At 32.6% G+C, this 19,370-nt stretch overlaps 1 protein-coding gene across 1 annotated transcript in view; it reads left to right on the forward strand.

The window, feature by feature from the left end:
• The window catches only part of Klhl1 (kelch like family member 1), a 356,587-nt gene that overhangs the window by 315,810 nt on the left and 21,407 nt on the right, over positions 1-19,370 (forward strand). The window contains exon 8 of the mRNA XM_034498949.2: positions 9,200-9,362. Coding sequence (XP_034354840.1) covers positions 9,200-9,362 — 163 coding nt within the window. The remainder of the gene's footprint in view (positions 1-9,199; positions 9,363-19,370) is intronic.

The following is a 19,370-nucleotide window of genomic DNA, read 5'->3' on the forward strand; positions in this document are numbered from 1 at the left end:
AGAATAACATTAAAACAAGTACTGAAAAAGACTCTAAGAACCATAAACCAGCACTTACTGAATTGGTCACCCATGCCTTTGTTTTCTGATCTGCTCACTTTTTTTTTTCAAAGTTATTGACAATCTTTGTGTTATTTTTTAATGATTTTGTAAGTTGGTTCTCACTCATAGAAAATGAATATGTTTCAATTCTTCCTGAGTTTAAATATAAAAAAATCTCTCAGGGGATACGGGGCAGGATGTGGGAACAGATGGAGTAAACCTAATTCTATAAAGGTAAACCGAGAGAAAGGCATGGAGTAATGACAGAGTAGAACAGCAAACCAGAATCTTTTGCACATGTATATTGCAGGTCACAAGGCAAAAGTTCCAGCTCAAGTTTTTCCATGTTTTGAAACAATGGCTCCTGTAACTACTAGCTACACATTCATGGTGTGAATACACCAGCAGAAATATAAACAGTGGATAAGTTTATATAAGAACATATTTTTAGATTTGTACAACAACCAGGAAAATCTGAAATCTTTTCTGTGCCCTGTGTGTCCTCTCATCAGAGGTTTGGGTGTATATAAACTCAGACTCACTTTCTACGTCTTCAGAGATACCATTTCAGGGATTGACAGTTATAGATAGCTAGTGAAGTCCCAAATTTTATCTTTCTACTTGGTATTCAGAACACTAGAACATCAGAATCTATTTATTGTTGGCCTTTCTAAATATTTATTTTGCATTGTTATCTTAAAGAATGTCTAAACACATCCTGTTAAGAATCCTTAGTATTTTCACAATAGAACAAAAATATTAATTTAACAAAAATATTTAGAAAATGCATATCTGAGTCTAGCTTAGATAATTTTAATTTTATGTTCATGGGCATTTTCTTGAATTTATTTCTGTGTGCCACTTGAATGTCTAGTGTTTATGCAAGCCAGAGGAAGGCATTGGATCTTCTGGAGACTCGAGTCACAGATGGCACTGAGCCACTTTGGAGTGATAGTAATGGAACCAGATGCTCCTGAAAGAATATCCAGTGTTTTTGTCCACTGTGCAAATTTTTCAATTATTTTAATTATCAATTCAACAAATAACTACCTCTCAAGTGTAATAAAGTACATTGAAGGTACTTACAAGCCAATAGCTTCACTCTTATTTACTCAATGTCTATGATAACAAAGTGTAAAACTTAATTAGAAAACATTAGTTCTTAGCATATGACTATTATATAGTACTATAATATTTAACATAAATAAAATACATTAAGAGTGTTCCAGACACATTTTTAAATGTTTTGTATATATTTCTTTATTCAATCCTTGAAATAAACCGTGGACTAGCTCTGTACTACACTATGTAGATAATGAAATAGGTATATCATCCTAAACAATATTCCCAAAGTCACATAACTAAGATATAATTGGAATAAATAGTATAAGGGGATAGAATAAATGTGTAAATACATCTACATATGTTTAGTGAGGTCTTTATTTTTTTTCTCTGTCCTATCACAAGAAACATCCATCTCTCTACATATTTTTGGCATGGCTACATTGTATTTTTTTCTCAAATACAAGCAGAAAAACACAATAATGTCACATAATGTCCTTTATAAAACATTTACTAGCTCAATCACTGGTCTTCTAGTTGCTTAAAAGTAGCTCCTGTTGAAATATAAGGTTCCACTTTGTGTGATCTTTCCCCCGTGTGCTATCACTGCACTTTACATTCCCAGTCATTTAACTCTCCAGTTAAAAATAAAAGCCGACACTTTTATTGTCCTTTAGATATCTTCTGTTTCTTCCTGATGTAAGAGTTTACACAAATATTCTTTCTTCCAAAAATCATTCATCTCTAAATGAATCTACATTATCCCAACTCTTAAATCAAGAGTCAACTGGGCAGAAACTCTTGGGCAGAAATTTTTTCTTCATCATGGGAAGAGGGAGTATTTGTGTGTTTCAGCAATCCCCTTCCTTTCTCCATGTCCTATATGCTGTATGAGAATATGGACATAATATTAAGCATTCCTTTTGTGCATGGATGAGAAGTAATCTGAGAAATTGAAGTTATCTGGGAATACAGTTCAGCATTAGCTATTCTCTGGACTTTTATGATAATCTTCAACCCATGTATCAACAGATAAACCCCAATGAACACAAAGATACAAAAATATTCCCAAGTGAAGGATAGTAGAACATCGGTATCTTCCCATCAATGCTATACTCCACAGTCATAGCCATTGTTAGTCGTCACTGTGCAAAACAAACATCTGTGGAAACTTTGAACAATCTCTTTGTTCAGACAAAATTCCGCATCAAATATATATAATTCAGGTGGACAGTAGCCTGTTTTCATAGGTTCATGGGTAATTTCAGTAGGCCAGTAAGGCCAATATTCTCAGTTGAAGGAAGAATGAATATAATATAGTATAAGAATACATTTTTGTTCTTTTTTCTAGTTATTAAGCAACAAAAACTAATTTTAAAACATGTATGATTTTACTAAATTAAAGAAGCATTTATGCAGCATTTTTACATTATGGTCAAACTGAAACCAATAATTCTTTTTATGTATTTTATTTCAGTTAGATAGTATTTTTTAATGTTAATATTGACAATAAGAAGAACATTTAAATCTAATTTACTATGTTTGTAAAGATATTTCTGGAAAACACAAGGAAGAATTTGAATGTATTATCCTGATTTTGAATTCATTCTGGTCCAATTACTTTCTCAACTTAATTAGAACTTTTTGCATAGGAATGAGAACAGCTGCAGTAAAGAAACACATTGTGACAACAAGAGTCTTAACACACAGTGACAGCAAAAAGAATATCACAACAGCAGCAGTAAAGAAATACACTGTAAGGCAACCAGAGTCTTAAAATACAGTGGCAGCAAAAAAGAATATCACAGTTTATAATAGGCATGCATAAAGTATAAACATTTTCTAGTAAATATGTTTTGGAAATATTAATATTTAAAGAAATATCATCATTGAAAACATCATTTGCTCAACGATTTAATTTTAGGCTTGCAATAGGAATTAAGTTTTGAGTGAAGAGATATTTGACATTTACATTATGAAATCTATGGAAACTCTATTTTTGTTCATTCCTAATGCACACTACATGGAATGTTTATAAATATTTTGACTGTTTATTATTTGCCATGTAGTTATTTTTGTGATCTCTATCCAAATGCTATGAGTCATATTAAATTTAAGTGTGAGGATTAGCAATAAGAATGAATTCTAATATAATGCCATCATTAGTCAGGTGGTAAAAATCATGTGATACCAAAGCTCAGGCAACAGCAATAAAAACTAGGATACCTTATTCCAATCATCTACTCTATTTTGTCCTATTTTTATAAACATCATTGTAATCACATGGCCGAACTATAATATATGCAATGTCTCACATTTTCCTCTTGTTGCCCATATTCTTCTTTCTAGTATAGGTTATATCATATGTCCTGAAATATATGTCTCATACATATTTTTAATTTTATATTTTTTTATTTTTAAGGTTTTCATAAATGAGTTTCTTGTTTACATCACTTTCACTCCTTGTCTTTTGTCCTCTACACCCTCTCAAGATATTTATATTTTGAATTCTTAGTTACATATAAGTATTTTGTCTTTGTATATATTTATAAATAGAGTCTTGACACGTTTGTAATTTGGAGGGTTGTCCTTTTATTGAAATAGATATCTTATTTCATATAATAGATCCTGATTATGGTTCCCCTTCCAATACTCCTCCCCCACCCCCCAGGGCCTCACCACCTACCTTTCCACTTTCCATTCAGATCCATCCTCTTTCCGTCTCTCAATAGAAAACAAAGAGGATTCTAGGGGAGAATGTAAAATAAATATATAATAGTATAAAACTAACACATTGGGATCGGACAGAAATAAGTAAAAAGAAAGAACAGGACCCCAAAGAAGGTACATGAGACAGATACACATGCAGAGATACACTCACTCTCATTCATACTCTCAGGACTTAGATGAAATCACAAACTGGAAGCCATAGTATGTACGCAAAAGACACTATTTCTACATCTCCTTCTGCAGGGTTGTCTGAGCTCTGAGAGGGAGGAATTTGATGGAGATATCCTTTAAGAGATGATCCAATGGATGGGAGGGGAGAAACAAGGAAGGGAATGCATGAGAGACAGCTAATATTAAGGGCCTTTGAGAATTAGCAAGGACCTAATAGAGTAGAAATTTCCTAAATTATAAACATATGTCAAGGTGGTAGAAATGAATAACTTAAAACTTTTAAGAGGAAATTAATGAATAACTGTGTTGAAAGAGTTAATGGCCTAATTTTAAAAATTTATATATATATTTACTATTTTACCTAATATATTATAGTCTATTTACTATTTTACATAATCTATAATATTTCTATCTCAATCATAATTATTTTATAAGCTATTTCAAGTTTTAAATAAAATTATACTTTAATATATGTTCTAAAAATTATTAAATGTACCTTCAAATTTTTGTCTCTTGTTATTTCATAAGGAGTGTGACAGAATTACAAGGCTTCCATGTTCTCTGCAGCAGTTTGATATTATACAAAAGATATTAACGGATGTTTAAATATTTCTAATGAAAGTGTATTATTTGGTTAACCTACTTATTCTCTTAGTTGTTGTCAGGGCTAAAGGAAGCACCACTCTTTTCAAGGGATTTCCCTTCTACCAAAAGCACCATTTTCTCATTCTTGATGGAAGACAGGAGTGGCTGTCTGTGGTACCTACTTGTATACCAAGGCTCGTCCTGGACTGCGTGCTCAGTCAGTATCAGGACAACCTGTGACTTTTCTCAGTTATTCTCCCTCTGGTCCCTACTCTAAATTTCTCCAGCTCATTGACTTTTGCCTACCAGCTTCTCATTCCCATACAAGCTAGACCTTTTGCCCAAGTGATCTCTTTTGTGTTCCTCATTTGGGCTTCTCTCTCTCAACCATCTCTCTTGGTCTGCTTTGTATTCACTCTATTATTTCTTTTTCCTAGAATGTATCCTAGCCTCTCCTTTCATGGCCAAGTTCAGTCTGCTAGCCATGTTCATTGTATTTATTTTCTCTCTCTGATCTGGACTCTTTCAAATGTCTCTGTTTGTACTGTCCCTTTTATGTACAATAAAAACCTTTCCCTTAACCATATGTTGAGTGGTAATGTCCTCAATTTATACTATTATATTATGAAATTGTATATGTTTTAGGAAGTTCATGTGTTTATACATATATACATATACTTTTATGAATTCCTTTTATATTCCATTTTTTTACTTGACTATAAGTTTATTACATTACAAATATTGAATAGCCCTATACGTAGGGTCTGGTCTGAGTACTGTATGTACATATGCATGCATACATATGCATGCCAAAATGCTATTGATATATATGATTATATATATTTATATGCTTAATTTGATAAGCATATGTTCAATAATAAAGCTAACTGAAAGTCACATAATTTAACTTTGGCATAAAAACATCAGTTGGATCTGGGTAAGGTATCAATGTATACCTTAAGGCAGACTTAAACACATAAACTAGATTCTTGAAAGATCAGAGAAGAAACAAAGTAGTCATGTCTTGAGATGCAAAATTTCAAAGGAAAAAGGAGGTAAAGCAAACATTTATTTCTACCTTTTCCATTTATTCATACCCTAGGAATCTGACAACTAGGAACTGCTGAATTCTCTAAATAAAAGAGGCTGACATAGAGATCTGACATTTTCATGAGTCTCACAAAAAAGAATCCATGTCCTGAACAGGAAAGTACAGTATGGCTGTAAATTGCCAAAATATCTATATGCCAGGATATCTCTGTTTATCACATATACTGAAAATATGATCAGATTTTACATATATGCAATTTCATCAATAATCCAACTCTTCTTGATTATCTCCTATTTGGCACAGTAATAAATTCCTGTTCTTCAACATGAAGAAAATACAGCATGTTCTAAAATATAACTATCAACATAGCCTCCTATAGGCAGAAAAGGTATCTTCCAGTGCTGAAGGAAAAATAAAAACTTTTCATGATATAAACACTCTTACATAGTTTCTTTCCAACAAAGAACCATAAAGAAAATACTACAGACTAGAAACAATACATCCAATGGAAAAGAGGGATATTAAAAGCTAAGAGAACTGAGAAAAAAGACAAACAAAGCTATAATTTATAAAGTACAAAATACAGCTATGAATGCAAGCAAGCAAACAGCATCAAAATAACTGCAAACTAAATCCACCATCACTGGCTCTAATTATTAATGGAGTCTATTTACCAATCAAAAGACACTAGTAAGTTAAAAATACTAAAATTTCATGAAAATTTAGTAACAAAATACTTTCACAAATAGAAATAAAGGAACACTATTAACTCATTCATAAATCCAGCTGTATCTTGATATTAAACTAGATAAGTACATATACACAATTAAATTCAAGTTCTAAATTCTCTGATCAATAGAGATGCAAAAGTTTTCCCAAATACTGTGGAAATAAATCCAATAATGCAATAAGAATTAATTATCAAGTTGGTTTCATAATTGGAGTATAAGTTTTATTCGACATAACAAATCAATTAATGTAATGCAGTATATAAATAGACTAAAGACAGAAATCACATAACTATTTTAGGATATCAGAAAAGCCATTCAATAAATGGTAACATTTCTTTGTGAATAAAATCACTTCTGCTGAAACTATGAACATGAGATTGCTACATCAAAACACTAAAGATTAATATATAATAAGTAACAAAGTACCTTTAGAAGCTGAAGGGGTTTGCAACCCCATAAGAAGAACAACAATATCAACCATCCAGACCCCCCCAGAGCTCCCAGGGACTAAACCACCAAACAGATTACACATGGAGGGACACATTGCTCCAGCCACATATGTAGCAGAGGATGGCCTTGTCAGGCATCAATGGGAGGGGAGGTCCTTGGTCCTGTGAAGGCTCAATGCTCCAGTGTAGGGGAAGGCCAGGGCAGGGAGTCAGGAGTGGGTGGGTGGGGAAACACCATCATATAATCAGGGGGAGGGATGATGAGATGGGGAATTCCTGGGGGGGGCAGAAAAGGAGATAATATTTGAAATGTAAATAAAGAAAATATCTAATAAATAAAGAACCTTTGGATAATTGGAAAAGTTTGATAGCATGTCTTCTAAAATAAAAAATAAAAGACAAGAATGACAATTTTCTCCACTCTCAAAGTGCATCAAGTCTTAGAACAATAAGAGAATTAGAAGTGTTAGAAGGCCAACTACTCCCATTTACAGATAGCATGCACCTGTGCTTTAAAGACCTAAACACTCTCATTATATTATTGTGGCAGTGTCAAGATACAAGATCAAATGCAAAATTCAGTAGTATTTTTATGTACTGGAATGCTGGCAAAAAAAATTTTGAAAAGCCATTCTTAGTATAATATAGTCACATGAAAAAAAAAAAAACTTTTGTCTAGGACAAAAAACCTGATCAAAGCCTTGAAAGATTTGTTACAGTGGAAACTTTAAGACACTGAAAAAATTGAAGGGAACAAAAGACCAAACTATAATCTCAGTGATTGGAATATATTATGGAAATTGCTATATTACCAAAATTGGTCTATAGTTTCAATGCAGTTCTCTTCAAAATTTGAATGGCATTCTCCACAGAAATAGACAATACAATCCCAAGTTCTTTATAGAAACCTCCTATGAAACCTTAAATACCCTAGTCAATCCTAAATAGAAAATATAAGACCAATGGTATAAATATCAGATATCAAATATCAGCACATACCTTAAGAAAGAAAGCAACATGTTTATTTAAATGTTGTTTTCACTTTAATGCAACCATTCAATTAATAGATAATTCATGCTGCATTTAACTATTGTAGGTATCTCCTCTCTCTCCCTTTCTCTCTCTCTCTCTCTCTCTCTCTGTCTCTCTCTCTCTCTCTCTCTCTCTCACACACACACACACACACATACACACACACACAGACACACACACACACACACACACACACACACACACACACACACACACACTTTCTTTAAAACCAAGTCCCTCTATGTAACTTAGACCTTAGCCTGACCTGGAAATTAGTAACTCAATACTAATCCTTATTACAAAACTTGAACACTACTTCTGTAGTGTTCAAAGCACACATATAAAGCAATAAAATTTGTATCAATTTATTAACAATTAGAATAGTTTATTTCTACTAGCAAACCTATAGTTTAGTGCTATAAACTTGATTTTATTTTTAAGACTCTTAAGAAAGTTTGTTTTCTTTAGTTTTGGAGAGTTGAGCATTTCTTTGAACATTGCAAAGCTACATTCCCTTCTTTTTATTAAACTAAAATATAATCTAATGAGATAAAACTAAAACTATCACAAAAAAAAACTGGAGAAAAAAAGAAGCAAATAGAAAGAGCAAGAAACAGAGAATCACTCATTCACACACTCAGGTATTCCATAAAACACTTAAACTTGAAACAAATATGTATGCAGAGAACATGGTACACATTTCTGCATGTCTTATAAGTGTGGCCTCAGTCTCTGAGTTCATCTGTGCATTGGTCATATATTGATTTAGACAGCCTTGATATTTGGTGTCCTCCATCCCCTCTGGCTTTTACACTCTTTTGGCATCATCTTCTCCAGGGTTCCCTGAGCCCTGATGGCAGAAATTTGACTGAGAAATACTATTTCAGGCTCAGTTTTCTGAGTTTTTTTTTTCTCTGCATGTGCCTCTGTGGGTATAAATTTGACTTTATGAATAGCAGGTTTTTTACAGTTTTTTATTTTGTGTTTCTTGTTCTTTCCCTTTACTATGAAAACTCTGGGTTTTTTTTTTTTTTTTTGTCTATTTGTTTGTTTTCTAGACAGACAGAAAGGAAGAGAAGGGTGAGGAGAGGAGTATAGTTGAGGGGTTGGGGAAGTGAGAAGGATCTAGAAGGAACTGGAGACAGGGAAACCATCATCAGAATATGTAGCATTAAAAATCATTTCTAATTAAAGAATTGGAAAGAAAATTCCTAAAATTCAAAAGTAATTATTATTTTCTTAGGATAAGAACACAGCATGAAACTTAAGTTCCTAACATTTTTTCCCTGTACAATTAGATATTAACTCCACACCCATTGTTTTATGTTTTTTCTATAATGTTTTAGGAGTAACTGTGCTTGAAGGGCCTATTTATGCAGTGGGAGGCCATGATGGCTGGAGCTATCTGAACACAGTGGAAAGATGGGATCCCCAGAGCCAGCAGTGGACATATGTAGCCAGTATGACCATTGCTCGGAGCACAGTAGGAGTGGCAGCTCTGAACGGCAAGTGAGTAGATATTCCTGTAATGTTCTTAGAGTTTAAGAAGAAAATATTTGTGTGGTAGTATTTAAGAATAATCTTTAAATAATGTCATGTTTATGTGTGTTTGTGTTTGTGTGTGTGTGTTTGTGTGTGTGTGTGTGTGTGTGTGTGTGAGAGAGAGAGAGAGAGAGAGAGAGAGAGAGAGAGAGAGAGAGAGAGAGAGAGAGAGAGAGAGAGAGAAAGATAGATTGGGGAAAAATAGGGCCATCATGATGGATGGCAAGGAAGGAAAGTTCTGAGATGAGTTTGGGGGAATAGCCATAGAAAATAACCTAAATTTTTATATAAATTACTAATCCAAGAATTATTAAGGTTATGTTATGAGAATATTCCCATACTTTGAGTAAAATGTTTAAGTAGCCTTCAGAAAGTTACTAAAGGTTTGGGTTTGAGGTTTACTCTGATTTTTCTGTATGGCTGATTTTACCAGTTCTTCCACTTTTCCATCTGTCTTCCTATCACCCTCAAATTAGGAATTCTCAAAATTAACAGTAATTTTTATTAATTTTTTCATACAATATATTTTGTTCATGTTTTCCCATTCCCCCAAACTCATCTCAGAACGTTTCTTCCTTGCCATCCATCATGATGGCCCTCTTTTTCCCCAATCTCTCTCTCTCTCTCTCTCTCTCTCTCTCTCTCTCTCTCTCTCTCTCTCTCTCTCTTTCTCACACACACACACACGTACACACACACATACATACACATGAACAGTGAAAATAAAATAAAAATAAACATAAAACAAGTAAGACAAAAAAATTCTAAAACAAAAAAAAGATTCCCACAAAAATAAAACAAACATGATATTCATTTTCTGTTGACTAATTAGTCCTAGGCCTAGGATAATTTTTATATACTCAGTGTCACACCATTGGGGAAAATAATCTGATTTTCTGTTTCCTCCTAAGTTATCAGTAGTATATAGCTTCTCAATTAGAAGTGAGACTTTGCATCCACTTCCTCTTTTCACAGCTGTGATTTTGTTAGATTTGAACTTCAGGTCTTGTGAATGCTGTCAGTTTCTGTGGATTCATGTGTGTTTCAATCCTAGTATTTTGCAAGACACTGTTTTCTAAGACTCATCTACCACCTTTGGCTCTTATAATCTCTTTACCTCATCTCTTGTATAGAAACCCAAGCTATAAGTTATCCCATTTGAGACTGAGTATTCTAAAGCCACTGGGTTCTCTGCACTGTCCAGTTGTAGGTCTCTGCGTTAATTTCCTCTTACTGAAAAAGGAGGGTTCATGAGTATTTCATGATGTGTTCATGGGTATAGTAGAAGGTGGTCATGTGTCATTTGATTTCTCTTCCCTTAGTAGAATAATAGTAATATATTTTCTCCATGAGATATCTTGTCCTAAGCTCTTGACCACATAATGGTTCTGGGTATGATCTCATCCTATGGAGTAGGTATCAAGTCCAGTCAAAGGTAGTTTGCTAACTGCATAACATTTGCACTAATATTGAATCAGTAAATCTGGCAGGCAGGTAGCTTTTGCATGTCACAGTTTTTGTGGCTAAGTGACCTTGGGGATTAGTTTTCTCCTCTGAGGGCCTGTAAAGTATCTTCCTAAACCAGGATTCCAGTAAGGTGAATTATCCACTTGGGTAGCACCAGCTTAATTTCTTCATGTTCAATGAATATAGAAAAAAATAAATATTCTCAGTTAAAACCTTGGAAACAGAATTCAAGAAACAAAAAATAAAGCTATTTATCTTTATCAATCTGGCTTCATTGTAGAGATACAGGGATAGTTCAAGATATAAAAATCAATAAATGTAATCCATCACATGAAAAAACTGATATCAAAATCCACATTATCATCCAATTAGATGCAGGAAATATATTTGACAATATCTCTTGATGATAAAAGTCTGGGAGAGAACAGGATTATAGGAGAGATACCTCAAAATAACAATGGCAGGTTAAAGAAAGCCCACAACCACTGGAGAGAAAGGCAAATCTTATACACTAAAATCAGGAATAAGAAAGGATGTCTACTCTCCCCATACCTATTCAATAAGCTACTTCTTTCACCAAAACTGTTGAACTAATTATTTACATAAACAAATTAACTGCAACTCAAACTTGGTGAATTTTTATGAAGTAGTTAATTTAAACATCATTAACCACACCGACTACTGTTGTTCTCCAAACATCTCACGATTTTACCAACATGCCATTCTCTGCATTTGATGACCACTGTCATTTACCTGGTGATATGGCAAGATGGAAAACTGCAGACACCTTGCTGGTCAAGAACTTTATGATCTAACCTAACAGGGAAGGAATCAAGGCTGGAGACTCATGCCATACATGCGTACTGGGACTGAGATGTTGTTGGGTACATCTTTGTCCAAAACTTTTTGTACAGAAGTGGACTTGGTCTGACATAAAGTTCCCAGCGTACTGCCTTCATTCCTCACTGATATGTCATTAGATATGTCATTAGATATGTGATGATCTCTGTATGTATGAGGAGGAATGGCACAGAAAAATGTATGTCTGTCCTTCATCGCCACACCCTTTTTTTCATATGTATACTGGGGTGAACTATCTCACCTGCTTTTCACAGTTGTTATGAAGATATTTTGATGATAGTTACGCAATGTGGTGCATTTGGGAACAAAAATTGTGGAGCCTATTTCACACTCTTGCTGAAAAGCTGAACATGATTATATGAGGTGTAATATATTTGATAGCTGTTTGTATTTTGATACAAGATTCGAAATAAAGCATTTACAGCCTTGTATTTTGATGATGTTTAAGTTATTATAGGCAGGTTTATGTTAGGTTTAAATCATACTTTTAATAACATTCAGATAGTTCTATGTGTATCAAGTGATTTACAAATGGATATATACACATGTAGAAGTACACTAAAATATTATATTATTCTATTTTAGTTTGGAAGAAGTATTTTTATATTTTCATATTTTCCTTGACTGTTTCTTTTTTTAACCTTGAAATTTGTAAATATATAAAATAAATATGAATCCTGTATTTTCAAATATACACAACAATATTATCCTTAAATTTTAACCTTTAAGTACATATTTTCCTTCCCATTTAAGTAGGAGGTAGGATCTTTAAATTGAATTATGTTTCACTGACTATAGCAATATGATTATATTAAATACAAATAGAGTCTAAGTATGTGATAATGTTTAATTTTGTCAGAAATGATTCAGTTTATTCACATTGGTTTGTGATTTTGAATAGTTTACATGTTAAATCGTTGTTCATATATTAAATATCCAGAAGTAAAGTGGAAAATATATTATTCATGTCTATATGATATAATATTTGATTTATCTAATATGTTTATTTATTTTTAGAATATAAGTTTTATAGGAAGAGAAACATACACTAAAATAAAAATAAAATATTTTATCTGACTGTATAAAATGATATTTAATACTTATTTTAGGGTTTCTGTTGCTGTGATAGCTAATTGTTTTTCTAATGAATCTGTTTTTTATGTAACTTGGTACTATTCCCTTGAAGATTTTGATATTCCTTCTTTGCTTTATATGTCTAGTGCTTTGATTATTTTGTATTATTTTATTTTTTGTCCACATGGTGTTCTGTATACCATATTATCCTAATTCATTTATTACATTATTGTGCAATTAAATCCATAGGCATTGATGTTTGAATGCACTATTTTATTATACGTCTTTTGATTATTACTTTGTATCAGAGCTATTATTTCTTGTGAGTTTTTTCTCAAATATATTAACATTTAAATTTAATTAAAACATATATTTAATATTTAATAATTAAATTTAATTAAAACACACAGACATATATATACACACACATATGTTTATTGCAAATATTTTCCAAAGTAATTATAATATGAGCATGGAGATTCTAGTCACAGAACATTTTGACATGTTGTAAATGAAATGTGTCTATAAAGTTCATTTTTATCAGTTTATTTTTTTCAAGCACATTCACAGGACAAGTTAGGTTTTCAGCTTGGCTTTATAATATCTTTTGAAATTTCTCTGCAGTAGTATTTGCCAAAGTGTAAAGTGAGATACTAATATACTGACACTCTTGGTTCTACCTCTGTATTTCTAGGGTTAGGATGTCTTTAGGAGTGACAGGCATTTTGTTCACTTTCCTCTGGATATGGAGCTTTGCCTGGGCCTTTTTTGAAATTTGTCATCCTAAAATTTTTAGAAAAGACTTAGAACCAGACTTTGTGATTCACACATACTGTCAAATTAGCTACAGCCTAGCCTGGTGAAACCTCATGACCTTTCTGATTCTTGGCAAGTAGAGAAGCATTCTTACATGCAATCTGTGTCAAGTCCAAGAGTGTGCAACATAAAGAACATAAATGAAGTTTGCTACAAATGATGAGACACCCAAGTTTGGGTGCACAACATACTACAGGTCATATACAAATACAGAAAATGGCTTAAAACAAAGACACAAGTTCACTTAATAACATTATATGTATTCTATGTTACCAAATAATATGTAACTTCTCAAAGGTTGCATACAATCATTATTTGCTTAAAGGAGTTGAGTGACTATAAAGCAAACCAATAAGAAAAATGGTGACTTGATAAAGCACGCCTCTGAACCACCAACCATGAAATGATATACCAGTGCCAGTTACTACCACTTTCAGTCTTGAAAGATGTTATCTTCAAGATGCGGCAAACTTGACTAATTTTTTTTTGAAGGCCAGGCCAGTCTTCAGCCTTATAATCATCCACAATAACCTGACCTTGCTACTGTATTCAGCCATTCTGATTCATGAATCAAAATTTGTTTTTACTCATCTATATACCTTCTTTAAAGTAATGTTTCTATTTGGAGTTCTTCACTTTTTTTGTAATAAATGAGGTCACTTTTTAAAACACCATCTGTTATCCTGCTAATTCTCCTCATTATATATACTTCTAAACATGCTGTATTAATAACTTGCTAATGCATGTCACAAGGTCAGGATGATAAGACTGTTTATGCTAAGTGTTCAGTCATACATTTTACAAATTATTTAGGAGTGTTGTGTCTAAATTGTAGGTGACATAACTCACATCATTTGCTAGCTTCTAATAACCTTGTTTCATATTCACATTATCACTGAGACTGCTTTTAATCCACCAAGTCAAAGTTGTGTGTGTGTGTTGTCAAGACACTTGACTTATATCTGTTATTTGTCAGTCTTGCTACAGAAAACCTTCAGGGACATTTTTTTTTCAATGACATTTCTACAGATGAATCTTCAGTTAAAAATATATAATGCAGAAAATTTGAATTTTATTTAATTTTAATTTAAATATATGCTGTGAACAAGATAATACAGTACATATATATGGGCCAGGAGATCATATTTTATTAACTAAAAAGAGGAAACAGCAAGAAAACAAAGCAGCAACTCCAGAAGAGCTGGCAAGGTAGTGTCCGGGGATTAGGTTTAAAGTATTCATTTACTTAGTTTGACATTCAATTCTACTAAAGTTTCAAAATGTTGTGAATATATCTAATTTATTTTGTGTATTTAAAATATGAGGTTATAAAAAGAGCACATTATAATAAATAAAGTTACATGGGCTCTGTCAGGCTTTAGTGTGCAACCTTGTATTTCAGTCATGTGTGGTAGGCACAGTAAGTCTAAGGTTGTCTTTGTATCAGGTGCCAAGATTTCTTTGTAGGCAGGAATGAAAACAGTCCTCCACCTGCCTGGGAGCTTAGTGAAATGCAGAAAGAAGCAGCTCACATGAAGAGGTTCACTGAGCATAAGAAGCAGGAGCATTCTGCCTTGGTATCTACAGATTGTCTTGAGATCAGATTAAAGGATTTTTCATTTATTAAGAAACAAAAGACTAAACTATTAAAATTCTGTCTTAGAGTCTTTACCTTACAAGTTGTCATTCTAATAATAATTACCTACATGACAGACTACCTGAATGTTGCAAATGTATTAAAGAAATGTAATATGACTTCTGTGTATTTGTGTGTGTATATGTGTGCACATGTGCATATATGTGTGTGTATGTATGCATATAGATATATATGTATCTACTTAGCTAAACTTTGAAAATTATAAATATATTTTATAGCTTTTTAAAAACTATGACAAATTTTAAAGAGAACTGTATATATAATACAGATTACTAAGAGAGTTATATATTTCAATAGCAAAAATATGGACTCACAGAATTCCTGGTGATAAAAGCACTTTTTTTATTGTTAAGGATAGGTAGAAGTATCCCTCTACATTAGGTAAAAGACCACATATCACCAAAATGCATGGCTTTCTTGGACACTAGAGATCAAGAACTGTTTAGGTTTATAGAGAACTTCAAGTCTCTACCTGACAACAATGTACTCCTTTGTGCTGTTTGAATCAGGGTTTCCTATTGTAAAGAGTGCATTACCATACATGGGTGATCCAATTACTTGTTTTCCTGTGACTACAAAGGCACAGATGATTAGTCATGGATAAGAACACCTGAAATAATGAGTGTCTTCTTGAGTCTTACTAGTTATGAATTTTCATGTGCCTACAATCTTGTAAATGCAAGGCAGTAGGATGATGTGTAACACAAAATAATTCTAAAGCCAATTTAATCTCCACTAATCTTCTTTCATTCTGCTCCTTCTTCCATCCAACTCTATGACTTGGTAATACCTTGGACCAGGAGATAACTAGCAAATAGTCTGTGGACATTAAGTATGAATAGATTTTTTTCAATGAAGTATTGATGTTTTATATGCGTTCCATATTTTCATAGTGAAGAAAAATTTTTGTAAGAAAGTTTCATTGGGGCAGATAACAGATATTTTTTTTCCTAAAATGAAAGTATAGGTTTCCTTCAAGAACAAGTTATAAAAGGTCACTTGAAGCTCCCTTTATAAGATTAACATGTCCTAAAATCAGGACCTCTCGGGCATGAAGCAAACTCAGTAGTTATGTGTTCTAAATGCAATCTTTCTCCATCATCATTAGGAAAGGAATGAATCTGACCAAGAATCTTACAATATATCTTGTTTTTTCTTAACAATGGTTATCTGTAAAAACCATGGACATTGGGTTTCTACCAGCTTCTGTAACCTGTCAGGTTTAAAAGAGGTTTAAATATCACTAGTTTGCAGAGAACTGATGTAGCTAAGAGTAGAAATTGGAACATGACTTTTTGTTGCAAGGCTGTAATGCCAGTACCTAGGAGGCTAGATGTGAATTACTGTGAAGCCAATGTCAGTTTTATCTACATAGTATGAGACCAAAACTGTATCTTAAAACTGAAGATTTAATAAATGAATAAAGTATTAGACAACCTGTACTTCAAATACAAAAATAGAACTCTAAACATTCAAACATATGTCCTGATAATACAGGACCTATTGCCTAGAGATGCTCTAGTATATATAATGGAATATAAAATCAGTAGCACTTTCTTTAATAGGCATTCATTAACTAGATAGGAAGGCATAGAATCTCAATCCTAAAACATTATGTAAAATCATCTTTATGCTAATTAAACACAGAAGTAATATAAAATAATGGGAAAGAGTCAGATTCTTGCTATTCTCAGCATAGCATAAAACTTTGCTAAAATTAAGTTTATTCTGTATTTTATGCCAATTCTAGCATGACTATTACTGAGGTTGTTAGTTTGGTTGCCTTTTCTTTTGGATTCAGAATACAATCTGAACTTTATATCTTTGCCTAGAAACCTCTTTCATTCTTTATCTGTCTTTTCCATCGTCCCAGTTTCATCATTCAATTCCATCTTTCCCAAGCTTCTGTCACATTTTATACATCACCTGCTGTCATGTTTCATCACCTACCTCCTTCCACATAATGCTTTCCTTGTGTGTAATGCTGCCCACACGTTTCTTCATCCTACAGATTTTACTCAGCTTTCAATGCTGTCTGGAAATATTCAGGTTTCCTTTATTGCTGAAAAATTGTCAGTTGTTTCTTCCTATGTTGTCAACCCACTTACCTCAGTGTTAGAATCTCTTTGCTCTTCAGAGTCCCAATATCAAATTTGTCTTCTTAGGGAAAGAAAGCAGGGAGTCTGCAGTAAGATTCACAAAATTGAAAATGATTTCTGAGAAGATACATGTTGTTAATTGTTCATGAGAGTCTGTGCACAGGATAGTGTTAGTCTAGCATCTGAAATTGTGTGATTTCTATACTTTGGTTATTATAATTTTAGTGCTAAATATAATAAATTGTTTTTATTTACTGTTTTTTTAATTTTTTGTTTATTTAATATTTTAATGTTTATTTAATGTTTAATGTTAATATTTGGTTATTTAATGTTTGTTTCGAAATAAGGAGATCCTAGATAAAAATTATTGGCTAGGTATGATAACAAAATACTCATTAAAATTTCCATTTTGGATATAAAAAAAAATGCCAGTTTTCATACAGCATTAATGGAACAATAAACAAAGATATTTTAATCTCTTTAAATGAGTTCTAATAAAACAGGTGATTTTTTTTCTAGAAGTCTTTTGTGTTAAGTGGAATCTATTTTCTGCTTTCAATTTTTCTAGTATTTGGTATTAATTTTATTACATTAAAGCATACAAGTTGTCTTTTTTTGTTTAATAAAATAACATAATGATAATAAACAGTATAATACAGATAATAAAATAGTATAATACAAAAATATAACATTTCATTTAAAATCATGGAATTATGTAAGTTAAGTTAATAAATAAATTATAAACTGATATATATCATATCTTATATGTTTTTATATGAGTGTCTATAAATAAGGTTTCTTTTATTCAGATATTAAATACATTTCTTCAATGTGTTTACCATGTGTTACTAGATTTAAGGTAACTATAACAAAGAAGTAGATAATAAAATCTGAGCTTTGCAGAAACATTTTTCCATCTAATTTTTTTTAAGTATGCTATAACTCAGGCTGAAGAAAATGCTTAGAGGTTGAGAGCACTGACTGCTCTTCCAGAAGTGCTGAGTTCAATTCCCAACAACCACATGGTGGCTCATAACCATCCGTAATGAGATCTGGTGCCCTATTGTAGGATTCAGGCATATTTGCAGGCTGAATACTGTACACAATAAATAAATCTTTAAAAAATATGCTATAACTCACAAGTGTATGAATATATTCAATAGTCAGTCACCTTTATAAATGCAGTTAAATTTACAGTAACAATTCCCTAAAATCTGCAAAAAAATGTGAAATATTTATAAATCACACATTCCTTCTGCATACATTTTTAACTTCTCATATTTGATTTAATATATGCTACAATAATTTAATTATTTTACTTTAAAACCTAACTACTGGAAACATTGTAGATTGAAAGTCTGATGAATCTTCTCAAATGCTTTTATTTGTGTATGGTGATATTTGGATTTTATCCTTTATAATGTAAATGTAGTTTATGTATAACAGTGATTGATGGTTTTATATTGACTACTCTGGCCATTTTTAGTGATCCTGAAGTTAGTTCACTACTGTCTGCTACTTTTTGAAACATATATTCTTAGAGATAGAGCCTGTAATTTATCAAATTTGTGGTGTCTTTGCTGGCTTTTGTATTACAGTTATTGATGGACTTTTAAATCAGGTTGGAAAGTATTTTTTCTTTGGGGTGTTGCAACCGGCTCAGCTCTACCTGGCTTGAGATAAAAGACTTAAAAGGCCTGGTTAGTTACTATGTTGCTGCCTGCTCAGCTCTGCCTGGCTTCAAACTGCCACTCCGGTCTTCGGGTCAGGGTCTAGAGGGAGAGAGAGTGAGGATGAGGAGAAAAGACGCAAGGAATGGAGACAAGACAGACGTTCTGATCAAGTCTCTGATCAAGTCTCTTTTTATGAAGGGAAATCTAGGGTATTTATACACTTTTGCCATGCCCCTTGTAGTCGCATGGATATGACATAAGCCTTGGAGGCGTGGCTAGCATGTGAATAGCTGCTTTCTAGCTGCTTTCTGCTAAAGGTCGGCTCCCA

The sequence above is a fragment of the Arvicanthis niloticus genome, chromosome 3 (genome assembly GCF_011762505.2).
Source record: "Arvicanthis niloticus isolate mArvNil1 chromosome 3, mArvNil1.pat.X, whole genome shotgun sequence".
NCBI lineage: Eukaryota > Metazoa > Chordata > Mammalia > Rodentia > Muridae > Arvicanthis > Arvicanthis niloticus.